Source organism: Notamacropus eugenii, chromosome 5 (assembly GCF_028372415.1).
Source record: "Notamacropus eugenii isolate mMacEug1 chromosome 5, mMacEug1.pri_v2, whole genome shotgun sequence".
NCBI lineage: Eukaryota > Metazoa > Chordata > Mammalia > Diprotodontia > Macropodidae > Notamacropus > Notamacropus eugenii.
In genome coordinates, this window is record NC_092876.1 from 380,346,431 (window position 1) to 380,374,368 (window position 27,938).

The following is a 27,938-nucleotide window of genomic DNA, read 5'->3' on the forward strand; positions in this document are numbered from 1 at the left end:
ATCGCTCTCCAGCATGGGTGGATCACTTCACAACTCTGTCAACAATGCATTAGTGACCCAAGTTTTCCAACTGCCTTTCAGACATCTTGAACGGGATGTTTAGTAGAGACTTTAAATTCAATATGTTCAAAACAGAACTCATTATCTTTTCCCTTAAACCCTTCCTCCCTACCCCCCCCACCTTCTTTATTGCCATAGAAACATCCCCTTCCTTTCAATCCCTCAGGCTCAGAACATAGGAGTCATCTTGGATTCTTCACTGTCTTTCACATCCCCATCACTTTCACATCCCCATCCTAAATCCAAGTTGTTGCCAAGCCTTGTTGATTTCATCTTTGCTGTATCTCCCAAATATACCCCTTCTCTCCTCTGGTACCGCTATCACTCTAGTACAGGCACTCATCACCTCATACCTTGATTACTGTAATGACCCCTACCTCAAATCTTCTCTTATTCTAATTCATTCTCCCATTCAGCTACTAAAGTGATTTTCCTAAAATCCAAGTCTGTTAATGTCACCCTTCCTCCCTTCCACCTCAATAACCTCCAGTGGCTCCTTATTGCCCCTAGGAACAAATACAAAATGTTCTGTTTGACATTCAAAGCCCCTTTCTATTTTTCCAGTCTTCTTATGCCTTATCCCCCAATACATACTCAGATCCAGTGACACTAGCCTCCTTGCTGTTCCATAAATAAGACACTCCATCTCCTGGCTCTAAGCAATCTCTGACTGTCATTCATATCTGGAATGCTCTCCCTCTTCCACTCCATCTACTGACCTCTGTGATTTGATTTAAATCCCAATTAAAATTCCACCTCTTAGAGGAAGCCTTCCCCAACCTCTCTTCAGTGCCTTCCTTCTGTTAATTATTTCCTATTTATCTTGTATATAACTTGCTTTGTATATGTTTTTTGTACACTGTCTTCTCCTTTAAATTGTAAGAACTATGAGGGCAGAGGCTGTCCTTTGCCCCTTTTTTGTATCTCCAACGCTTGGTAAGTGCCTGGCACATAGTAGGCATTTAATAAATGTTTATTGAATTGAATTAAGTAGATTTTAAAAGTTTCTTTTCTTAAACTTACTACCACACCCCTAGAGGAAGTCCTTCAGAACTGGAAAAATGAGCCACAACCTCTTTCCACCTAAGTGGAACAATGAAGACTTGGCAATAAATATATCAGAATACAGAAGTTATGCCTAGAATGTTCATATATTCATATGTACAGCCTGGTTATCATTGATCAATTATAGTATCATAGAACTGATACAATCATTTTCGTGTTGCAGAACACATATGAAACCCAAAATACAACAGGTAATTGATATTTTAAAAATTAAGCTGGCACACTCACTGGCTAAAGATCAAAAGACTAAGGCTCTGATTTGTAAAACCCTAAAATAAATTCCATATTATTTAAATGCATTAATCATTAAACAGTTATGAGGGGAAGAGAACTCCAGTTTTCGTCTTCAGAGGTGTGTGTGTGTGTGTGTGTGTGTGTGTGTGTGTATGTGTGTGTGTGTGAAAACTATAATTTGGGAATAGGGAAAAGCCAGAGCCCATAGTAAGTTACACCCATTCAAATGTTGTTATGGATTTAAAAGTGCCTAAACTGGAGAAGGTTGAATATATTAAAATCCCCTGAGTTTTATTAATCCTTTCTTCTCCTCTTTCTCCTTGGCCTTATGCTCCTTAAACTATCAGCTGCAAGGCACACAGGCAAACACTCTGGGCTTTGATAGTCCAACTTCAGCATTATTTTGATTGTTTCCTGATTTCCATAACACATTTGTACATCTCTGGTCATGTCATCATATCTCCTCTCCTCTTTTTTCAGGTCCCTTTTACGTGTTGTCTTCATCTTATGTTAGAACTTGAAGGAAGGGGCTGTCTCACTGGTTTTTATTTGTATCTACAGGACTCTGGTCTCAGATACTTACTAGATGTGTGACCCTGGGTAAGTCATTTAACTTCTGTTTGCCTTAGTTCACTGGAGAAGGGAATGGCAAACCACCACAATATCTTTGCCAAGAAAATCCCATGGACCATATGGTCCATAGGGTCACAAAATGTCAGACGTGACTGAACTAAAATTTATTAAGCACTTAAGTCATGCTAGGCTCCTCTGTATACACACATACACACACATTTTTTCCTGTTGTAGGTAAATAGATACAAAGTATACAAAGTTATACAAAGAATTTTGAAGAGAAAGACAACACTAACAATTTAGGGGTCCAGAAAACACTTCATGAAGGAGATCATGCATTCCACACACACACACACACACACACACACACACACACACACACATATATTGCTGTATAAATGGGTATTATCATTCCAACCCTCTCCTTTTATAGGTAAGGAAACTGAGGCCCAAAGAGATGAACTCATTTGTGCAAGCGTCAAATGTGCCAGAGCCAGTCCTACATGCTCTTGATTCCATTACTACTGAATTTGCCACTATAGATATGCATTATATTATCTAACAATCTTTTTAAAATTTTTTGAACATTATTATATTGTTTCTCTTGCTGCCCTATAGCAGCACCCAAGAACATGGTATTTAAAAGGTGGGCCTCTGTTTTCCTGTAAAGCTGGGGGTTATTAAAGCAGCTTTGCAACTTCCACTTAGGCAGTCTGCCGGCTCTCCTACCTCACTTCAACCCAGGGTCAATTTATAGTTCATCTGAACTGGTTGTTCCAAATATGCATACTTATGGATGAACTCCATAAGGTTTTCCACGTAAATGCATACCCTAATCTGGGCAATAGGCATTCTGGGATGATATGGGCATGAATTATAGGAAAAACAAGCACACCTCAATTGTGATCTTCATCCTTAGAAAGAACTTCTGTGAAAGAAAATCTATGAGATCACAGATTCATTTGAATATTTAAGCATGCTACTATATTCTCTGATTTGATAAAAAGTTGTTCCCCCTCTTTGATCTTAAAGGTTTCGCAAAGTATTTTCATTGCTTAAACAAAACAAATCCCCCCCTCCCATCCTTGATCTCTCGCCTCCTCCTAGCCCTTTTATCAATATTCCCAGTCCAGAATAGCAACACACCCCATTCCTACAATGCCTCACGGATCTAAGTCAGAAGCTCCCCTCCTCCTAGCTAGGAGTGCTCCTTAGGTACTCTGTGAGATAATTCTCTGCAGTACCTTCTCAGCTCAACAATATCCCTCTAGTTCCAGGCTTCCCTGGCCAGCAAGTACCCTTAGACTTATGTTTGCAAGACCTGCAATTCTTAGCACAGCCCCTCCCCAAGGGTAGCAATCACTGCAGTTCCTTCCCCTTGGGCCCTGAAGCAGACACTCCCCTAATTCAGTTACACGCTTGTGGTAACCAGAAGTGGTAGGCTGTGTGTAAAATGAAAACAACTGTTTAAAAAAAAAATCCCATTAGTTGGAATAGCCTGGTACTCATTGGTCTCAGAACCCAGAGCTGTAGTAGGGCCTGGGGCCACTATTTTACAATAAACTCCTTTGGATTCACTTGGATTCCTTAAGTTGGTTTTTACCAGCCTTCCAGACCGGCACAGCTTATCCCTCATTGAAGGAGGTGGGACAGGGTTGGTTGGCAGCCGGTAGGTAGGAAAATCTGGCCCTACACCTGTTGTTCAGCTGGAAACCAAGCTGCAGGTCCCGCTGCCAACAGCTGGCAACAGCAGCCTGAGCAGCAGCAGCCGTAGCAGCAGCAGCAAGTCTGGCCCACAGAGAGCGGAAGGAATTAAATGCCCGCCCATTGCTTCTGACATCCTCCTCCTTCTTTCTTTCTCTCCTCCTCCTCTTCCCTTCCAGCTTCACAACGTGAGAGGGGTCGTGTCTGCGAGTCTGTGTATGTGTGTTCTGTTGTGGTGGCTTGTGGTGGGTTTTTTTTTTCAAACCCACAAAATAAGACAGCAGCCGCCGGGTTCTCAACCGCGAGCAAAGCTGGTGCTGTCAGCAGGATGGTGGTGAAATAGGGTTGGACCGGAGCGCTCGCCCTGTCCGCTTCCAGGGAAGCAGGGAGGAGAAGGAGGAGGAAAGGGGGCAGTCCGGGTGCTCCGGCAGCGCCCCGGCCGATCGCACCCCTACAGCTGCTGTGGGCTACGGCTACAGACGCTTCCTTCCAACGCCTGGGGACACTGGTTTGGGCTTCTGAGGGAAGCATGGGGGACTCAGTGTTTAATGAGAAGCCCCAGCTCCACTATGCGGTAAGTTGTCCAGTCCCCGCACCGACGATGGGACGGGGCAGCGGTGGGGGTGGAGGAGCTGTCTGGCCCGCTGGGAGGCTGCCGAAGGTGTTGGCCCCAGCCCCCTCCCCCTGCCTGGGCTGCGATGCTGGATGCTGGAGGTGGGCAGGGAGACCTAGGGAATTTGTGCCGATGCTGGAAGTCCTTGGGCGTGGGGAGGGGGAAGGAGAGCAGAGGGAGGCCAGAAGGAGAGGTTCTCGTTGAGTGGAGGGAGCTGGTGAGGGGACTTCTGTTTGCGTGGCATTTCCTCACCTGTTGGGCATTCTCAGCAAGTCGAAGATGCCTGTAGATCGGCGGCTGAATGCCTCCCTGCACTGTTAACCGTAGTGCCCTCGGGGACCCTTGCACTCTCACTTAGGTGTCTGTGAGGTGCTGAGCCCCTGACAGCTCAGGAATGGGGAATTTCTGTCCAGCCAAACCAAAGCGTACACACACCTGGAAAAAGGACGGTTTGACTGTGGGTGCTCTTCCGCTGCCTTTCTCCGTGCCAAAGTGGGTTGAAAAGCCTAGTGACAAGGGGGGAGGGCTCTCAGCTTTAGGCTAGCCCTTGCTGCCTGGATGCATCGGGACTGGGGAAAGGGAGTTGAGAAATGGGGCGCGCCTTGAGAAACTAGACTCTACCGAGTTCCCAGTGCTTCCAAGCCGCTTTTGTACGCCGAATGGGCTGATGGTTCTTTTCCTGACTCAGTCCGGACCAACCCATTCAGCCTTTTGGTCAAATATGTGGAAAAGACAGGAATAGAATTGGATACTAGTCAGTTTTTTTTTTTTTATTACTTTTTTAAATGACCTAGAGGTGAAATAGTGGATCACAGAAGAAATGCTGCGGGGTATAGATACGCACGTAGTTGTTTGGTTTATTTCTCTTATGAGGGATATGAGTTTCCCTCCAAGTTTTAAAAATAAGCATGTTTTTTTTTCAGTAGAGCCAATGTCTGAAGCAGCCTGTTCTATCCACAGGCTGGCTTGAACATTGGAGACCTGGATTCTCTGTCATTTAGTAGCTTTATGACCCTAGACAAGTCACTTGCCCAATCTATAAAGTGAAGGCCATAGAATAGATGGGAAATTAAGTTGGGGGCTATGGATAGATTTCAGGGAGTACAAGATTTTGTGTTTTTTAGTACTTTGACAACCATATTTCAACAAAAATGGTTCCTTTTCTAATACTATGTATTTTTTATGAACTTAAAAATGTTATTCTGAGAAAAGGTCCCTAGATTCCACTAGATCAAAAGAGGGGTCCATGACACAAAAGCAGGTTACTGAAAACCTGGTCTACATGATTTCAGAAGTTTTGGGGAGCCTCTAGTGTCCTGTAACTCAATCCAGGGCTATGATGGAGAGTTCATGTTGGACCTTTCAGGTTTTTCTTCATGACAGTCTGCTTCTCCTTATGGGTTTAATGTTGGCCTAGGCAAGTGCTTGACCTCCACTTTTTTTTGGAAGAAGAAAATATTAGAGTGTGAATCCTACTTAGAAATGTCCCCATGTTTCCTTAAGATTCAGTCCTAGCAAGCTTCTTTCAGTGTTATTAGGTTTCTTTTTATGCAATGCGATAATCTTTTAAAGATAAAAAAGGGCTAGGTTTTCTTTTATTTTTGCCAATTACTAGTCTTGAAAAATAAACCAAGCACCCCCAGATCAGAGGTAACCTAATGCAAAACCCCTGTTTTACTCTTGCCCATATCTCCTGAGAAAACAACCTCAGGAAATTTAATGTTGTAGTTGTAAAGAGTGAAAATAACACTAAGTCCATTATTTGTGGTGGTTTCTCTTTGGTATAGGTCAGGATGAACAAAAGGAAATCACCAAAGGAGGTTAACTTCCAGTGATATATCTTAGTTTATGTTTGTTTGTTTTCCCAACCATCACAAGGCTTTTTTTTTTTTTCAAATTTTAAATAAGTTTCAATTTATCCTAATTTGTTTGAAAACAAGAGAGGAAGTATCTAAGACTTGGGAAGAACCTGGAATCTCTCTGAAGTTGATGTTGCTGAAGGGGTGGGGAACATAGCAGAGAGTAATATACATTTAGTGTTAAGTGGGAGATTGAATTCATAATTCTCCTCCCCTCTACCCCACAATGTTCATCGCTGGAATTCAAGCAATTGTGGTTGGATGGCCTACTGCCATTTCTGGACCTCTGGAGGTATGTCTCTGATGATAGATGATGGCATTATTTTAGTGCTGATTGCCTTAAGTTTGTCTGCTTACCTTGTAAGATTAGGGATTGAAGATTTCAGGAGAAAAATTCTATATACTCTCTCCAATGCTAGAAGCATCAAGGTTACACTGGAGGCCTTAGGCATTTAGTATGCATACTTTAGATAAAAGTAAAGGTATTCAGAAGGTCTCTTTCACAGATGAAGTGCCACTCAAAAGAATTCTCTTTATGAAGCATGACCACTTGCTGTCCATATTTGTAAAGTTCTCTGTTGCTTAATCTGTCTTCTAATCTTGCCCTTCATATCTATTTTCCCTACTTTAGCTATTTCCAGAAGGTTGCCTTTTTTTTTTTTTTACAAAAATATTCTGGCTCCTTGAAAAGGATTACCCCTAAAAGAATTACTTTAAGGTGTCCTGTCTCTTAAATAATATGAGGTTCCATCCTTTTGGGACAGTTTCTCAGCACTATTCCTTTCCTTATAAGATCAGCCATCTTTCTCATTTCTCAGTTCTGTACAACTTGGTTTCATGTCAAAAATCTGGTTATTTGGTAAAGAAATAATCAGATAAGAGGAAATAATTTTTGGAGTTGCCATCAGCATCCAGTTTGTTTTTTCCTCATGTACATCACTTTAGTCATGGAGAACTAAAAACACAAAATTCCATAAAATCCCATCCTATTCTATATAACTTAGTAGTTTCTTATACAAATTATTTTCCTATCTGCTGTCTCACTTTTATCCTCTGACAACCCAATGAGATAGGTAACGTGTACCTCAATAAGCTGTTGAACCAAAAGAGCTTTGTAAACCTGATATAAACAGTATATACATAGCATCCTTATTTTACAGATGAGGAAACACACTCCTAACACACATGTGACTAGTGGCAGAGAAAGAATTGGAAAGAAGGGAGGGAGGAAAAGAGAGAAGGAGGAATTATGAAGCCCCTTCTGTGTGCCAGGCACCTTGCTAAGCACTGAAAAATAACAATTAATACTTATTGGGCACTTTGCTATGGGCTTTACAATTATTATTTCATTTGATCCTCAACATCCCTAGGAGGGAGGACTGTGCTATTGTTATAACCCATTTTTCAGATAAGGAACCTGAAGGAAATAGGGATTAAGTGACTTGCCCAGGGTCACAAAGCTAGTAAATATATGAGGCTGGATTTAAACTCATTTCTTCCTGATTCCAGGTCCAGTGTTCTATGCACTGAATCACCTAACTGCTCCAGTTTTTCTCTGATTTTCTCTTTCATGGATTAAGGAATGTTTACTTCACTGCCACTTCTGCTCTCAGTTGAATAAGTAGGGAAAAGAGAACTGTATGCAAATTAACATCAAAGAGAAAGTAACTGAAATAGGAGAACCAGAGACCTTATGACAAGGTATAAGGTACAGATTTGATCCAAGAAAGAAAAAAAATTTGAAAAGCTTGTTAGTTCATAATTATCAACAGATTCTGAATTCAAGGTGACCTTTTCAAAAAATTGACTCTGCCCAGACACAAAAATTGCACTCAACATTTCCATCAGTAATGAAGATTCTATATATTGAGGTTTCTGTTGTTTCTAAATGACCACTTGCAATACCATTTAACAGACAAGTAGAAACTCCGTTTCAGATCACAGAGATAGAAGATTCACAATTTAATTCTGAAATGGTACTCTGTACCCTTTTGGAGATAAAGTTGTTATTTTAGTGATCTCATGTAATCTAAGGACCTAAGAATCTAAGGACTAGTAAGGGTATTTGCTTTAAGAAAATTATCACATCTGCTACATTAAAGCAATACAGTGCACAGTGAATTTGGCACGTCACCTTGTACCCAGAACAATACTCCTAAACTGGCCTGTTGTTAGTGACTGGGGTCTTAGCTGCACTGGCCAGAAACAGGCAGAACTAGATTCCTAAAATATTATGGATGAAAGTTTACTTGTTTAGAAATGGCTGGAACTGGAGTCAGTAGAAGACTTTTCTATAATGCTAGTGATATCTTGAGCTAAGCTCTGTAGGCTAATACTAGTAAGCAGGGATTTTTCACAGTTCTTAAATTTTTCATGTTGCCTTCATGGTTATTGAAGATTAATGAGTTCAGTTAAAATAACTGGCCATATTAGGCCAAAGAAATATACATTGGGGCCTCACTTATCAGATTTGACTAGTGTGGAATTAGTCAAGTGAGCTACTTTCTTGTGGAAAGAAGGGGGTACTTATTTAGGCGAGACACCTGGTGTCCAACCTAGATTCTTACACTTGCTGTATGATCTTTGTCTTTCTATCTCCGGCACTTCAGAGAATGGCTGGCCGCAGAGGAATGTTAGCTAAGATTTATTGTCACTTTAAGTTTTGTTTGCAAGATATTTTACTCATATTATTTGATCCTCACAACATTCCTGGGAGGTAAGTCCTGCTATTTCATAGGTGAGGATACTGAGAATGAGAGAGAGGCAGAGTGACTCTCCCAGGGTTGTACAGCTAATGTCTAAGGCAGAATTTGAATTCAAGATATTAAGGCTTTAAGTCTGGTACTATATTCATTGAACTGTATCATAGTAGGAGTAAGCATTTAATAATGCTTGTTAATTGCTTGGTTGATTGATTTATCTTAGGTAAATTAGAAGCTTTCCAAAATTGGATGTCCTCACCTATAAAATAAGGATAATAAAAATTATGTCTCCTCCCTTAGAAAGGGAGTATGGGAGAAATACTTTATAAAACCTTAAAACAAAAAAGGAGTCCATGAGGTTGAACCCATAAATTTAAAATAAAATAAATTTTTTAAAAAAAAAGAAAGATTTTTTAAAAAGCATATAAAAGACCTGTGATCTAGCATAGATGTAGACCTAAGGATCTATTTCAAATGTGCTTAAAGTGTAATGGGTTTACTATGTAGTGCTACATTATGACTATCAGTAACCATGTGTTTAAAAGAATATGAGTGCTATCACAGTGAAAAATGTCAAGAGGAAGCAAAGAAAAGGGGACAAGTTACAAATCTTAGCTGGGGCAAACTATTAAATTTCAAAGAAAGGCTGATTACAGGAGGTACAGTATAAGTTCTGAAGTTTTGTAAATTATTCCTCTCAGTCATAATAATGGAGTGGAATTTTGTTATTACCTATCAACAGAAGAAGAAACTTCAGCATAGGTCAAATGACTTGGCCAGTGCTGAAAAGGGATTCATCTCAAAGATTACATTAAACTGGTCTCCAGATCTCTTCTCAGATTCCTACTCCCTCAAAATATAAACAGTGTATTACAAACCCTGATTTCCTGCCAAGATCATGCAGCATATGCCTTATTTCGTTACAATACATGGAGTTTATGTTGGAGTCTCACATTTAAAATCACTTCAGTAAACCCTTACGCTAATATGAGAATTTCAGCAACATTGCTTTTGTTTTAAAATAGGTCTTATGAGTGCTTTATGAATATTATTTCTTTCTACAACTCCCAAGAGATAGGTCCAGATTATTTATTCTACTTTGACAAGAAGGTTAAGTGATTTCCCCCCTTTTCAGATCTATCTCTGATAGAACCAAGGTTATGTTTCCAGAAAACAGAGAACTTCAGAGATGAGAGGGACCTCAGTTCATCAGATTCACACACACATGCACTCACCCCTATTTTATATATGAGAATAATAGTCTAGTAAGAGAAAGTGACTTACCTAGGGTCACACAACTAATAATTAACACAGCTTCAAGGAGAACCTAACAACCTAACAACATTATGAGGTGGCCTCATAACGAGATCTAAACTTCCTTCAAATAAATTTTGAATTTTTATTATCTTATATTGCTTATGAAAAAATCTATATTTTTCATTTTATGTTAGTACTGTTAAACAAGTTTTATTTCTAATCAGTTTCTCTCAGAATGAATTCTTATGCAACTGATGATTTGTTCCAAAATTTATCAATACTTTAAAAAAAATTTTTCTAGTGACAAGTCTTAAAAAAAATTAGCCTGTCTTTTCCACCATCCTCAATTAAGTAAAATTTAAGCCCTCTAAACAAATCTTCCAGTACACATCTACATAGTTCAGTAAAATGATTTCCATGTTAGCCATGCTTGAAATATAGCACAATTTGTTTAGTTATTCCCCAACAGGAAAACAACTACTTAATTTCCATTTTCTGACAACTATTAAGAGCTGATCACAAACATATACACAAAAATGTGTGTATACACACATACATGTATATATACACAAACATGCATACATATATGTGTGCATGGCTGTACACGTGTTTGTGTATATAATATGTGTACATACATATATAAAAGAACCCAGTCAATGAGAGTCTCTTTTTTGTGCTCCCACATTTGCTCCCATATTTATTCCTTCTCCATGTGGAAGACAAGAATGTGTATACTCTAGAGGAATTTTGTGTGTGTGTGTGTGTGTGTGTGTGTGTGTGTGTGTGTATGTATGTATGCATCTATCAAAGTGACTTTGGAAAGACCACTAGGCTGGTCACTCTCAAGTATGGTGCTGCTTTGTGGGAAAATAACCTCACTGGTTAATCAATAAAGTATTAACCTATGTTCCTGTGGGTTTACAGAGGCAGTATGTGAGCCTGGGTGAGCTAGTCCCACTACTGAAGTGCCCTAAGCAGCACACAGGATGCTCACCAAACATACACACACAGCAGTTTCCAGATTTTGACTTCCTGTGCTCCTGACCTTACTTCCTCTTTGCTGCTTCTGTTTCCCTAGATCCATGTTTCTGACGATAGTCTGGTAGCCTTATTTTGTCCTACATACGCTGGTTAATCCCAGCTTAGCTCTTCAGCAGCAAAGGGCTACAACTTTTCCCCCTTAACTGTGATCTTTTTTTTTATCCAGAATATGAGGAGGTAGACTGTTTGAAGCAAGTTAATATTCCAATTAACATATATACCTGATAAAGACTAAGTTTAAAATATTATAGCATAAAATCCATCCACAAGACTAAATCTATTGAAAACAGTTTGGTCTTTGGTAATTCAAAAGTCTTGATATTTTCACAATTTATCTGTTTATGAATGGATAAGCCTCAGGGGGTTCCTCTTATCATGACACCTGAAGCAACTCAACGATCATTGCATTATACTGTTGATTTCAAAGGTGTTGGAGACTAGGCTTCATCTTTCCCAGACTTCCAGCGTATGTACAGGTTAAATATCTAATATCCTCTTTGCTTGTTTTTCATTTTTCCCCATAAGAGTAAGCTGTAAAATATAGTGGGCTTGTGGACAGTTTATTGCATCTTCTTATCTAAGGGTGGCCCCCTCTGCTTATTACAGGTACTTGTTCAAAACTCCTATAAATTGCCTCTCATGCCTCTGAACATTTTCCAAAGGGGATCCTTATGTGTCTCCCTTTCTGTTTCTACTATCCTATGAAATCACCTCTTTGTCAAGACTTTGCCCTCTACCTATTCTAAGATTCAATTAATTTTAGCAGGAAGCATTTCTAGAGAGGTATCAGAGACCATTAAAACTTTAGGTACAGTAATGCCTCATTTATACTTTTTTATCTGGGGATTTGATGCTCATTATAATTAATGAGTTAATTTTCTAAGGAACTAAAATTTAAACCTTCTATGCACTAAAACTTAAAAAAATGTTTTTGACCAAATTGGCTATCTTTCCAAAATGTTTTATATTTTCTTGCCATCTTAAACAATGCTTACAGAACACAATTTAGTCTTTTTTTTTTTTTTTTCTGGTATGTAGCTCTCATTCGGGGACAGCTAGGTGGCTCAGTGGATAGAATGTTGGCTTTGGAACCAGGAAGACTCCATGAGACCAAATCCAGCCTCAAATACTTACTAGCTATGTGACCTTGGATAAGTCATTTTACCCTGTTTGCCTCAGTTTCTTCATCTATCCAATGAACTGGAGAAGGAAATGGCAAACCATTCCAGGATCTTTGCCAAAAAACCCCAAATGGAGTTATGGAAGAGTGAGCAACAACAACAAAAAGTTCTCATTCTGGACATCACTTTTCATGTCATCCTTTAATCCATTTATGTTATTGTGGTAAAGAAACATAGTGAGCTTTTTTTTCTCTCTGAAATGACACATCATTGGTATGTTTGAATTTTTATGTCTGCAATTTTAGTAGTATTTTTCCTATTTCTTTCTTTAGTGTTTGCCATTTCTTGTTGTTACCAGTCTACCTGCTCTTAATTGCTATATTAAATAGCGAATTTACTGCATCCATCCTTCTATGGTCTGGGAAAACAGACAACCTCCCCATCAGAATTATGTCTAAAATAAGGATAAGCAAGCTTTATTTGAAGGTATGAAGCACTGAATAAAGTACAGGAGTTTAGATTTTTGAATAGACACATTTATTGAGTCTCACCTTACTTCTTGGAAGTAACCTGCTCAAAAGGTAATAGAGGGCAAGTAAGTGGAAGAATTGGAGAAATGGCTTCTAGTAACTGTCTCTTTTCTTCAATAAAAGCCTTCCATATTGCCCCCTGAATGTAAGGTATTTGCAGTCATATTTCGTCACAAAGTTTGAGTCCCTTTTGGAAGAATTTGTATGAAGTAACAAAAAATGCTCGGAAGTTTACTTCATTAATAAGAACTCCAGAAAGCTGGATCTATTGAAATTTTGTTTAGAGTATAAGAAAGTTAGAAGCTGATGTGACCAAGACTTAGGGGCAAATTCAGTGAGTTTAAAGATTTGTAAGACACTTTGACTTTTGAAATTTCCTTTTCTTGTCCTAAGTCTTTTTGTTTTTTGAAAACTAATTCTTTTAATTAGCTTTATTCCTATATACACCATACTCCAAAGGCTTCAATCTGCTGTTGTCGAAATTTAAGATAAAATTAATTAGTAAAAGTTCTCACCATCCATTATAATGTTATCTTTGAGTCTTACTTATGACTCAAAGATGCTAATGTAGTGAACCATCTCCATACTGATAAATTATACAAAAAGCATTAGGCTAATTTGTTAGTCCAAATATAGAACATTAGTGCTGAGCACTCCTTGACTTCCATTTACTTAAAAGGCATCTTGTAGGAATTAGAGTGTAAATGTTGAAACCAAAAATAGTCAGTTTTTTGTTCTCTTTGGATAATGAACACATTTTCTGCTGTTGCTCTCTTTTTTCTTTTTCTAAATTACAGTTAGGATGTCCACCAGATTGGATTCCTAAAATACAGTCTGGGAGTTGTAACTTTGGGGAAAATTTCATGCAGGAGTATCAAAAGGAAGTTCAGATCAGCTTGATGAACCTTTTTTCTGAACAAAAACCTTTGAATGACTCCTCGACACACTTTTGCAGCTAAGATATGTAGTATGGATATTCTTAACCTCTCTAAATAAAACAGAGGGAAATTCTTTTAAAAATTCACCAATTTTGGGAGAACCTTTAGACCATGTTGCTCTAGGTTCCTTGTGCCAGATAGGTTGTCCCTGAACGTAGGCATACTTCCTAGAGATTGCTTTGGGCTCTCATTTATCCAGGTCACTTTAAATAGACTGACAATGTAATAATAGTCTAGTAACAGAATGGAATGTTTAGTTTGTTCAAACAACTTGAACATGCTAACACATAGCATCATTTTTATAAATATTTACACACATGGCTTCAAATAGTTTTTTTTGTAGTATGATGTCACATTACTAGTCAGGTCAGGATAAGGGTCACCATCCTTTGTCTCCAAGGGAGTCTGCCCCCTATGAACTCTGTTCACCAAGTCAAGGAATAGTCAGTTTGTCAGGCCAAAACTAAGGGTAAATACTTTGGATCACAGTCAGGGGTCTTCACCCATACTGCCAATTTACAGGATCATCATGCTAAGAATTTAGATTCAGCCTTGGATAGCAATATGAAAATCAATTGATGACATACTGTTTTGATATTGCTTATTTTTTAAAAAATTATTTTAGCATTCTTTTTTAAAGAATAAGTTCCAAATTCTCTCCTTTCCATTAACCCCTCCCCCAACCACTGAGACATTAAGCAATATGGAATCAATTATATGTGTGAAATCATGTAAAACATATTTCTATATTAGCCTTGTGGCAGAAGAAAGGCAAGAAAAATAAAGAATGTGAGAAAATTATACTTCAATTTGCACCCAGAATTCTCTCTCTGGAAGTAGATAGCATTTTTCATCATGGGTATTTTAGAATTGTCTTGAATCATTGTGTTAATCAGAGTAGGTAAGTCTTTCACAGTTAATCATCATACAATATTGCTGTTGCTTTGCACAATGATCTCCTGGTTCTTCTTACTTCACTTTGCATCAATTCCTATGATTCCTTCCAGCTTTTCTGAAAATATCCCCTGTCATTATTTCTTATAGCAAAATAGTATTCTGTCACAATCATATACCACTACTTGTGACATTCCCCAACTGGTGGGCATCCCATCAATTTCCAATTCTTTTTCACCACAAAAAAAGAGCTGCTGTAAATATTTTTGTACTTATAGAACCTTTTCCTTTTCCTTTGGATGCTTTAGGGTACAGACCTAGTAGTGATATTAATAGCTCAAACGGTATATACAGTTTTATAGCCCTTTGGGCATAGTTCCAAATCACTATCCCAAATGGTTGTGGCAGTTCCCAACTCCACCAACAGTACACAATGTCCTGATTTTTCTACATACCCTCCGGTATTAATAATTTTCTTTTTCTGTCATGTTAGCCATTGTTTAATAGGTGTGAGATGGTATCTCAGACTTGTTTTAATTTGCATTTCTCTAATCAATAATGATTTAGAGAATGTTTTCATATGATCATTGATAGCTCTGATTTCTTCTGAAAACTGATCATATCTTTGACCTTCTATCAATTGGGGAGTGGCTCTTATTTTCATAAATTTGCCTCAGTTCTGATACTGCTTGTTGTTCATTGGCAGGAGTATGAAGTACTCTCTAGTTTCCAAGTATCCCAGACCCCAGAATTGTTTGTGCTCTGTTTCCTCTACTTACATGCTGTTTTGTTGTATTCTAAAGTCAAATTCTGATATGGCATTTGATTTTTTCAGTTTAAAATATGTTGGTAATATTGTGACTCTACTTATAAACTACTAGACTAAAAGTTGGTTGAAGGCAATGGTCCTTTTACCTACATTTTGTAGATTCTCCCGTTGCCTGGCATTATGCTGAGCATTTAATAATAACACTTAACATTTATATGGAGCTTGCAAAAAAAAGAACTTTACTAATATTGTCTATTTATATACAACTAAGCCAGGAGGGAGGTGCCATGGTTATCCCCATTTTACAGATGGGAAAACTGAGGCAGACAGAATTTGAGTGACTTGCTGAAGATCACCAATCCAGTAACTGTATGATGTTGGATTTGGGCTCAAGTCTTCCTGACTTCAGGTCCAAAGCTCTATCCACTGTGCCTTTCAGCTGCCTGGCTATATATAGTAAATGTTTCTCACTGTTGTGAATGTTGTCATAGTATAACTCTATGGAATGTGTAATATTTAAAAATGTGTTAATTTCTTATCAAGAAGTTCTCTTTAGATTCAAGGGAAAATGCACAAAAACATCTTTTTCCTGCATTACCACCCAATAATTCTGATTATGACCTTTTATATTTATGTCATGTTGACACCTATGATGTACTATCTCTTATTCTGTTAAAAAATTATTTGTGTTAATTTTTAGATAGCTCAAGGGCTGCAAAACACTTCTGTCTTTCAATATATAACAAAACCCTCAGTATAAGTACAGATCTAGTCAAAATAAATGAGGGTTGAGAAATAGTCTGGAGGCCTGACCTTGGAGTCAGGAAGGCCTAGGTTCAAACATTGCCTCTGATATACTGCATACTAACTGTGTGACTCAAAATCACGTAGCCTGTCAGTGCTCCAGGCAGTTATCTAAAATTAAAAGTGTCAGAAAAGTGGCAAATCTATACAGGTGGAGGGAGTTTTTGCAATGGTAGTTCCCACATGAATGAAATTATAATCCAAGTCTAAATTAAATGTAGATTCTGGATTTTTCATTTCTTTCAAACAATTTTTTCTAATGTCTTCGCATTTCTGTGTTCGCCTATATTCACATAACCACCACCCTAATGCGAGCCATGAATTTGCCTGGACTACTGCAATAGCTTTCTGGTTCATGTTCCTTATTCAGCTCTCATTCCATTCCAGTTCATCCTCCACATAGCTGGCAAATTAATTTTCCTAAAAAGCAGATCTGACCCTGTCCTCTGCCCCTACGCAATAAATTCCATTACCTCTAAGATCAAATACAAATGCTTTCAGAATTTAAAGTTCTTCATAGCCTAGCCCCTGCACCCTTTTCCGGCATTCTTACCCATTACTCCCATGCATTTTCTGGTTCAGTCCTACTGACGTACTGGTCATCCTTCACATGTGACATTCTATCTGTCATCTCTGTACTTTGACACTGGTTATATCTAGAATGCACTTTCTGCTCATCTTTGCCTCTTGGAATTCTCAGTTTCTTTCAAAAACCACTTTCAATATGAAACCTTTTCCTGATTCCTCCACCTGCTAGTGCCATTCTCCCCAAACTATTGTTCAGTCAGACTGTCAGCAAGCATTTATTAAGTCCATACTATGTTCCAGGCACAGCAATAACCTTGCAACATATGAAGAAAGACAAAAAAAAAATTAAAGTTCCTGTCATCAAGGATGTGACATTGTATTAGGAGAGATAACATACAGATAACTATATCCATAAAAGATATTTAAGCTTAAATGGAATATAATTACAAAGAGTGGTGAGGACTGGGAAAGGTTTCATACAGAAGATGAGATTTGAGCTGAGTCTTGAGGAAGACAAGGAAACCAGAAACCAGAGGTGGAGAGAAAGAGAATTCCAGGCAGAGGAGGCAGCCAGTGAAAAGGCAGTGAGTTGGGATAGGAATTATGGATGAGGAACATCAGGAAGGTCAGTGTAGCTGCGCCATAGATGATAGATCCATATTGTAAAATGTAAGAAGAAATTTTCCATTGAAAGGTAGGAGGGGTCAAGGGCTTTAAATGCCAGAGCTATTGATTCTGGAGGTAATAGGGAGCCCTTGGAGTTTGTTGAGTAGGGAGCCAATATGGTCAGACCTGCTCTTTAGGAAAATTCTTTTGGTAGTTGAGTGGGAGGATGGATTGACATAAGATATAAGGGTTCTACCAATTAGAAGGCTATTGCAATAGCCTAACTCTGAGATGATGAGGGCCATTCTAGGGCGGTGGCTGTTTGAGTGGGAAGGTATATATATATATATATATATATATACACACACACACACACACACACATATATATATACCTTGTATATATATATACACATTATATATATATACCTTATGTATATATACACACTATATATACCTTATATATGTATATGTATATATACATACCTATATATACACATATATATACCTTATATATATACACATACATATATACCTCATATATATGTATATGTATATATATACACATACCTATATATACACATACCTATATATATACACATATATATACATCTTTATACACACATGTATAACTATATGTGTGTATGAGTGTATATATATGTGTGTATATATACGTACATATAAGAGAATGTGTGTATGTGTGTATATGTACCTACATAAAATAAATATAACATATTCACTTATTTTTAATAACATTTTATTTTTCCCAAAGTACATGTTAAAACAATTTAAAACATTTAGGTTTTTTGAAGTTTTCAGTTCCAAATTCTATCCCTCTCTCCCCCTCTCTCCTTCCCTCCCAAGACGGTAAACAATCTGATGTAGGTTATATGTGTGCAATCATGTAAAACATTTCCATATTAGTCATTTTGTAGAAGACTTGAACAAAAAAAAAAAGAAGGGGGAGAGAGAGAGAGAGAATGTGTATAAAATCTTTATTCGGATGGTATCAGTTCTTTCTCTGGAGGTGGATGGCATGCTTCATCATGAGTCTTTGTGATTGTTGTGGAAAGTTATCCTATTCACTTATATAGGTATGCAGGGGGTACACTGGAACTAGCTTGAGAAAGCCAATTGTTAAATTTTCGGTGTGAACATTTACACCTCTGAAATCAGCAAATGCTACAAATCAAAGCTCGATGCACTGTTTTGTTGACTGTCCAGACTTTGGAAAGTACAGGACATTGTTCATTCATTTTTTGAGAGCCTGTGTTAAACATTTTCCAGCTTACCCTGTATGTATCTATCTCTGCACTTTTCCTCCTCAATTGCAATATAAGTTCTTTGAAGGCAGAGACTGGTTCAGTCTCGCTTTTGTGTCCCCACTGTGTCAGTCACATTCAGCTTTTCATGACCCCATTGGGGGTTTTCTTGGCAAAGATACTGGAGTGGTTTGCCCTTTCCTTCTTTAGCTCATTTTACAGATGAGGAAGCCAAGGCAAAGAGGGTTAAGTGACTTGCCCAGGGTCACACGGAGGCCAGATTTGAACTCACAAAGGTGAGTCTTCCTGACTTTGGGCTGTTTAACGTGGAATAGGTGTTTAACAAATGTTTTAACCAAATGATTGGTATGTATGGAAAGGGAAGAAAGGACATGAGTGAAGGGAGATAGTTGCAAACTAAAAATGCAGCGGTATAGAGACGTAATCATTTGAAGCGTCCACACTTGGCTTGTTTTTGTAAAGGAAAGCCAGTTGCTTCACAGGTCGCTCTTACCCACTTATTTTTATTTACTTTTAACTAAGTTAAAAACAGTTCTTTAAACCTCTTAGAAATAACCATGCTGACTTGGAGTCATCCTTATTTCATTAGTATGCCATCTGAATGGGGGCTGAAATCCACTGTCATCACCTTCCTTCTTCGCTGGAACGCAGTGGAGTACTTTCCACCTTTATTGATCTTTCATCCCAGCAAACTCATGAAAAATGGGAAGGGGAGTCATCAAGGGGTGGGTGACCTGTCAACAGAGGAAACCCAAAAGATTTTCTTGCTCAATGTATCAATAAAAAAGACCAGTCTGCCTGATTTTTAGGTAAGTGTCAGGGTTATTTTGGTAGCTCTGAATATTGTGTTTTCTTCAGCAATGGGTCTTTCGTGGAACCACTTTGGATTTGTATACATTGTGCCACTGCTCGGAATACCTTCCATGTATGAGTGCTGTAGACTAGAGAACCCCTGTTTCAGAAACAAGAGAAGAATGGAGATTTAAGTTGCCTAGAAAAGTCAGTCAAGCTGGAAACTTTGCCTAACTCATGGTTTTTCAGAAAGTATTAATGAACAGAAAAAAATAAAATAAATAAGGACTACATTTATTGGGGGATGGAGAAGAAACAGCAAAGGTACCTAGATTATGTCGTGGAAACCTAATTATTATGTAAGCCTGCCCAATTTACACCCTTGCATGCCCTTTCTATTCATTAGTCCTAAAGGGAGTGTCAGTTCATAAAATTCTCTTGGGAGAAAAGTCTGAACCTTATCAAGATTTACTGGCTCAAAAGAAAACTAAGAGCTGTTTTTATTAGTGATGATTATGGAGTAAAATCTTATCACTGGGACACATTTAGAAGGACTTCCTGCATTTACTTAACACCAGGCTTGAAACTGAGAACTAGAGTGATGATGCCGTGTTACCATGCCCAGTCCATCCTTTGGTGGCTATTTTAATTATCTCATGGCATTATGGTGTGAATTATGTTTTGGCCTTTTGCAAGTTGCTCTCCTACTTCCTGAATAGTTAGCTAATCAAAATAACTTGTTACAAAAACTGGGATTTATATAGGGCTTAAGGTTTGCAGAGTACTTTACAAATATCATCTCATTTTATTCTCATGACCACCCAGGGAGGAAGGTTACTATCCTCACTTTACAAATGAGGAAATTGAGGCAAATAGAAATTAAGTGAGTTGCCCCAGATCACACAGCTAGTAAGCTAGGCAGGAATCAAACTCTGTTCTTCCTAATTTCAAGTTTAGAAATTGTAATGTTTTGAAGAAAGTTTTATTGGCCCATCCCTATCTTTTAAGTAAGTTGTCAAGAAGTATTTTCTTTTGATTTGAACCCCCCAGGCTAACCTGGCTCCAAGCCTAGCATTTGTTTTACTATGCTATGCAATTTCTTGTAAAAACTGTCATTCATTCACAACAATTTGCTAAGTGTCATAAAGTGTCTAAATCAATCTCAATAGCCTTCAGATTCAGTAGAATCTTGCCTTTGGCTAAATGCCATGAAATGATTGAAATGAAGAATATATGAGCATATACCAGACACAATGAAAGAACAAGGAGATTTCATAAATAACAAAATCTTATCACTTTATAGTTATATCATGTATGTATGTATAAGTATTTTGTATGATTATAAATATAGTATTAGTATGTATGTCTATATAAAATGGGTGAGTGGTATAGGTAGAAAGATAACTGGCTTTACAGCCAAAACTCATGGCCTACCTTTGATGTTTACTAGCTGTGTGACCCTGGATAGGTCACTTAAAACTGAGTAATCCTGTGTGGTCCTGGGTAAGTCACTAAACTTACTGCCCTTTGGCCTAGGCTACTATCTAAGGTACAGAGAAGATGGTGACCTGCATTGTTAGAAGGGAGTTTCTTCATGAGGGAATACTCTATCAATAAAATCACTAGTCCAGCCTTTATCTCCTATACAAAATATATATATGTATATACACATTTAAAATTCTTCAAAGCCTAGGCCCTTCTTACCTTTCTAGCCTTCATATATATTGTTATTCTCCATGAATATTTTGGCCTAACCATCCTAGTCATCGAGTAGCTCAGTGGATAGAGTGCTGGTTCTGAAGTCAGGAAACTTCATCTTTCTGAATTCAAGTCTGACCTCAAACACTTACTAGATATGTGACCCTGGGAAAGTCACTTGATCCTGTGTGCCTCAGTTTCTTCATATGTAAAATAAGCTGGAGAAAGAAATGGCAAACCACTTCAGGATCTTTGCCAAGAAAAACCCAAATGGGGTCATGAAAAGTTGGACACAACTGACATCATAGATGGCTGTTCCTCATACCTAAATCTTCTCTTTTCCTGACATACATTTTTCTAACGATATCCTTTGAGTTACTTCTTAGGCATAGTAGTACGTGGTAATTTCTTGCAATCAACTTATGCCACCATGCCCTTTGGGTGGCTCTAAATTTTAATTCTTTGGAGACTATAGTGTTCTATGATTCTCATGTAAGTAGCATCACTGCAAGAATATTTGTTTTAAAACATAGATTTTTTTCCAGGGAGAAGTTTGATGTCAAAATCATTGCACAAATTCCATTTCTTTTTCTATTATCACTATTAGAATCTTATTGAAATAGGCAGGGTTAGAGTTGTCCTGACTGCACACATCTCATTTTTTAAAAAAAATTTAGTTTAGTATTGATTTTGGTCTTTGCTCAAACAAAAAGATAGCTTGCCTTCACACAGCTGATTCAGAAAGATGCACCCATTGATAACTAGACATTTCCCTTTCCTTAGAATATAATCAATTCTTTTTTTCACAACGATTTTCAATACTCACCAGGTTCAATGTCTTCCTTCCCCCTCTTGAAGAAAGTATTTATGATATATAGATATGAGGCTTCTGTGTAGTGCGCGGACCTTTGGTCTCTTGTTTCTTACTCAGGAGCTTAACTCCAGCAGTAGTTCCACTGATCTCAAAACCATGCCCATCCTAGCAACACAGTATTGAGACTGGCCACGAGCATCATTAAAAAACAAAACAAAACAAAAAAACCTGTGGCCTTTCAATTTACAAATTCAGAAAATGAGACCCAGAAAGTCTAAATGATCTGCCCAGGATGGAAGTAAATTAATGGCAAATCTGAGATAAGTCTCAAAGATCTTGACTCTTGTCCATACTAAGCCTTCACTGATTAGGCTGAGTGAAATTAAAGCTATGAGTTACCATAACTCTCTTCTAATTTCTTAGACCTGAGATTTGCCCTTGTACTAAAACTCTGAGAATTGAAAAAAAACACATTTAAATTCATACCTCTGAAACATTTCTTATCTGTCCATACATTTGAAATTTAGAAAAAAAAATGTCCAGACATCTCTTAACTGACATATTTTTATTCCAATCCATAGATCAGAAAGCTTTGTAAATTTACATTTAGTTTTAAAATCTAATAGGAAATTGAAGATATGTTGACTCAGTTGGAGAGGAAATATTTTCATGCCAGAGGCTGTGAATACTGCATAAATTGGAATGGATATTTGACAAATAACCTGGCTAATTTTATCAGCTTAGATTGCCAAACTAGATAACAGAAGCACCCACCTTCAACTCTATCCAAGTAACTCCTTAGTAATCTGAGTTATCTGTTTTGGCTGTGGCTATCCATAAACCCAAATGCTAAGTGGGAGAGTGCCAGATCTCCATTTTGCTGTGTAGAGACATCATAAAGCTGAGCCACAGATCATAACGTGAAGGCAGGAGTTGGACTTGGAAAATCAAAGGGAAGGTTTGCTATCCGTGCAGGCAGCATGTGCCTGAAAGTCAATGTGGTATTTAGAGTGTTTTGAATCTGCCTTCTGGTCCCAGCTCCGACAACTGACCAGCTGTATGTTATCCACTAAATGACTTCAACTCCTTGAACCTCAGTTGGCTCATGTGTAAATTAATGATAATAATATTTGTCCTACTCATCTAGCAGGGTGGTCTGGAGGAAAGTGCTTTGTAAATCTAAACTGCATGCTACATAAATAAAAATGTGTCCAGTGCATGTAGACAGTTCACTCTTCCATCGATTTATCTTGAAACCAAAATAACACACCTCAGAAGTGTGCTGTGACCAACTCATTCCTTCTCTGAGACAATGATGCATCTATTTAAACTAGGCATCCTTAAACTAAAAGAGATTATCTTTCAGAGGATATCATATTCTAGACATAGTAACTTTCAGAGCACTATCCTTTTCACTGATTCTAACAAAAATAGGATCTGAACATTTGGCACCTATTAGTTGGGTCCCAAGCAGCTACTGTTCCAGATTTTTCACTTTAGTGCCATAAAATACTACCTTAAATGCTCCCACGTAGGAAAGAATTTAAAGAGTCTTAAGGGACTGACCATAGAAAAACCACCTTCTGACCTCCAGACCCATCTATATGTGCTGTTAATAGAATCACCACAGAAATTACGGAGCGTTTCACACACTCCCAGTACATCTCTTGTTTTGCCAAGAGATGTAGTCAGGCTTCAGGCCCTGCCCTAAATTCTATAATGCTCACCACCCCCACTGTTTCTTTTGGCAGGCTCTTCTACATTCCTGTAACTCTTTCAAAGAAGAAGCCTTAACTTCATTCCTTCTACAGTATGATTTCAGATTATTTCTCTTTCCTTCATAAGGACAGATGTCTTCAGGTTTATCTAGTCATTTGGAAAAGAAAATTTTACCTTAATATATCTTATAATGAGGATATACATATATATATATATATACATATACATGTATATGTATATATTACATAATATAACTATGTCTATATATTTATATGTCTTTTATTTATCAAGAAGATTTTTTTCCTTAAAATTGAGGTTATAAAAGTAACACAGGGTGACTTTTTTTTCTTCCCCAATGCAATGCTTGGAGGAATTAACCACTTATATTGAAAGAAGCTTGAACTGAGAACCAAAAATTTATCCCTAAGGGTGTGTTGTCCTGACCAAAAATGAGGAAATTCCACGTTAAAGTAGAAATTGGGTCAGCACTACAGTAAGAACCACAACCGAAAAACCTAATTTTTTTTTTAATGTCTTGAAGGTTATATGAAGCTTCAGATTTGGTCACACAATCTGAATTCCCCATAATCTGTGTCCTTTATTTTTCCATGATTAGGTTACCTCTCTAAGTTACCTGGGTGTGGTATAATAGGAACACAGAAAAGAAAGTATTCATTATTTGATGATTTTCATAGAGATGTTAGAGAAATATAAGCATAGAGAGATATTTTATTTCATATTTACGATTTTGGCTTTTGGGCGTGTGTGTGTATGTCTGCACGTGTGTGCGCGTGTGTACCTGTGTGTGTCTGTGTTTCGGTATGTGTATGTGTGTGTTTGTGATGCCTGCAGTTGGGGGAAAAATACATTTGAAGATTTACTTCTCTTAATGAAGCAGGATATATGGATTTTCTTTGGATTTTTTTTTTTTTTGGAGATTTTGTTCTATCTGCTGTTTTCAGAAGAAAAAGAACTTTTATATATTCTGGAATGGGAAAGTGAATGTGTTTGCTGTTTCTTCCCTCTTAATTAAATGAAAAAGCCTCTGCTTATATCTGACCCCAGAGGTGACACATGTGTAATTATCCTGGCAAAGGCCTTTCTTTTTTAAGTTAAAAAGTGGTTGAATTGATGGGAGTAATATAATTTCCAGTAGCTCTTTAAAATAAGCTTCATTCCTCGAAGGTTTTAAGGTGGCCTCTTCAAAAGCTTCAGAACAGGAAGTCATTTGAGAAATTTTCTTTGCTCAATTCAATCCCCAAAGCTTGGTGGAAACCAAACATCTCTGAGATTTTTAAGTCAACAAATTGCTCTATACTTTCATTAAGTGGCTTGGCTAATGTTAACTTTTGATTATTTTTTTTGGGAAGAGGAGAAGGTTAAGTTTAAAGTTATATTTCAGAAAATGCTATATGATGTTTTTTGTGTTTGGTTTCAAGAACTTTTTTAAAGTGTAAAAAGAAAAAAATTAAGAATTAAGAAAATCCTCTGTAACCTTTCATTTGTTTGTTATTTATGGAGGGAGAAAATCTTACAGAGACCAGGACTCTAGTGAACAAAGAATTGTGCAAAGCAAAACATTGAAGAAGAATGCAAGAAAGAAAAAAAAAAACATTGCTAGTCCAAATTTTCTGATAACTTCTCTGTTTGCTATTGACTCCATGAGCAAATACTTACAACTTAGTCCCTCTCAACCTTTCCATTCTTCTTACTTATTCACCAAAACGTACTCTTTGACCCAGTGACACTGACCTCCTGGTTGTTCCATAAACAAGACACTCCATCTCTTGGCTTTTGGCATTTCCTCTGACTGTATCCCATGCCTGGAATGCTCTCTCTCCCTATTTTTGCCTCCTTATTTCCATTAAGTTCCATCTAAAATCCCATCTTCTACAGTTCCTTCCCTCTTTTATTAATTTCCCATTTATACTGCACATACCTTTTTCTATGATTTTTTTGTTCCCTTATCGTCTCTTCCCTCAGATTGTGAACTCCATGAGGGAAGGGGTTGTCATTTGTCTCCCTTTGTCTTCTTAGGCTTAACACTGTGTCTGGTGTATTAGCAGGTGCTTAATAAACTCTTACTGACTGGCAATGAGGCCAGTCTGTCTTTGTTAGCCTTGCTCTGGTCACTTGATTTTCCTTGGGAGATATATACTTGACACTGGAGTTCCTGTAGGGCTTGTTAAAAATTGCTCCAGTAGAGCCTATATCAAATTGGATCTTTGGGAGAGGGGAGGGGATGGAGGGGGAGAAAATTTGGAACTCAAAAGCTTGTGGAACTGAATGTTGTAAACTAAAAATAAATAAATATTTTTAAAAATTACTCTGAATTTATTTATCTAGTTTTTCTTGTTGGTTTATTTTCTATCACAGTCACAGATACTGCCCCATTCCCACCTTTTCTTTTCTCACAGACTTCCATTTTTCTCTCCTTTCTCATTGCTCAGGTCATAGTGACCTTGTGGGTCCCTATGTACTGACTAATTTTTAAATATTTGTAAATACTTCAATGCTTCAAGAATTCCTGATTCCATCAGCATGTGTACTGTTTTTTACCAGTTCAGGTAGTTCCATGCCTCTTTACATTTTAATAAATGGTCTCAGAGAGTTGCTGTGGCGGAAAGATTCATCACACTGCATGTAACCAAACTGGTAATAAGTTTGGTTAAAAAAAATTCTTGAAATCACTGGAACTCATCTCAACAGAATTGCTTAGAAAACCTTGTGGGCTCTCCAGGGCACTAGATGAAATTTGTTGGTCAGAGAATTATACAGGTACACCATGATTTAGACAAATCTGATAGAGAAAAATTCAGATGTATACAATAGTCAACTTGAAAGGTCATTATTAATTGTGGAAAAGAACATAACTCTAGGGTTCTGACAAATTTATATAGGACATTTTAAAATCTGTTGATCTTGTATAAATAGATTTTCTTCATTGTGGGAGAGACAGGAGAGGGGCTTATCCTGGGTTCCTGAAGGCTCAACTGGCAGAACACAAGTTGAGACAGCTATCACCAATCCAGAAATGCTTCATGTGTGGCAGTGATCAAACTGTGTATATGTTGCCCAAAGATCAGTGTAACCAAAGTTAGAAGAATTTCTTACCAACAGACAGGTGGACTACCAGATTAGTCTTCTAGACATGGCAGCTCATTCAACTACTTGCTTCAGGTAATAGAGGGTTTTTGAGCCATTGGTGAAGGCAGAGTCCCAACAGATGAAAAAAAATTCATGAAGTAAGAATGACGGTCTGTAACCAAAGTATCCAGAGATGCATCTATTACATAAAATGATATTAACCTTCCCATTAACTATATGTTATCCTATAAGATTCTTCTGTTTCTCTCTCATAGTATTATCTTACATATAGACTCCAGCAGCCTGTGATTAGCTTTACTATTACTCTTCTTAAATGGGAGCTCCTGAAAGCAGGGATGGTTTAGTTTTTGTCTAACAAAGTATCTGGCACATAGTAGGCAATTAATAGATGTTTGCGATTGATCAGCTCTGGAAGAATACACAGCAAAGAGTATTAAGCTGATACCTTGTGAAAGATGGGAAAGAAATGAATATTTAACACAATATTATAGCAATATAATATTGTAATGTAATATGTAATAATAAATAATATTGTTGTCTCCTTATAAGTGTTCAGCAAGCAGGCTAGGACTAAGTCTACCACTAGGAACTTAATGGTCTTGGAGTTCACTGCAGCTGATAGCTCTCAGAGCACCCACCCACCCAAACTTGCTCCTAACTAAAGCACAGATGCTTTATTTAGGTACCCCTAGTTGGATATTTTCTCCATAATGATTACCTCCATTGGGAAGTACCACAGCCCCTCTAACCAAATGCTACCATATTTCTCTCTTCTTTCTTCAGGGCTTGGCTCTTGCTGTATTCTGAGGTGATAGCCAGTTTGATAAATTGATTATACTAATGTTGGAGTGAAAGGAAAATCTAAGAGCTCCTTAGAACTCTCCCTTCATTATGTAGGTCATTGTTGTCATTGTTCAATTGTTTTTCAGTTCTATCTGATCCCTTTGGGGAATTTTCTTGGCAAAGATACTGGAGTAGTTTGCCATTTCCTTCTCCGGCTCATTTTACAGATGAGGAAACTGAGGCAAACAAGGTTAAATGACATGTCCAGGGTCACACAGCTAGTAAGTGTCTGAAGTTAGATTTTAACTCGGGGATATGAATTTTTCTGACTCCAGACCCAGCACTTTATCCAGTGCACCACCTACATGTCAGTCTCACATGTATATTATAGCAAACACCTTCTGGAGACAATTTTTCCCACTTAAAACAAAACCTGATAGAATA

At 37.7% G+C, this 27,938-nt stretch overlaps 1 protein-coding gene across 2 annotated transcripts in view; it reads left to right on the forward strand.

Moving 5' to 3' along the window:
- ARHGAP6 (Rho GTPase activating protein 6) overlaps positions 1–27,938 on the forward strand; it is a 660,040-nt gene that overhangs the window by 332,608 nt on the left and 299,494 nt on the right. The window contains exon 1 of one of the 2 annotated variants that reach the window (XM_072614379.1): positions 3,887–4,210. The exons of the other annotated variant lie outside the window; for it this stretch is intronic. Coding sequence (XP_072470480.1) covers positions 4,166–4,210 — 45 coding nt within the window. The 5' untranslated portion in view covers positions 3,887–4,165. Of the gene's footprint in view, positions 1–3,886; positions 4,211–27,938 lie in introns of those variants that run through there. 2 annotated transcript variants of the gene reach the window in all.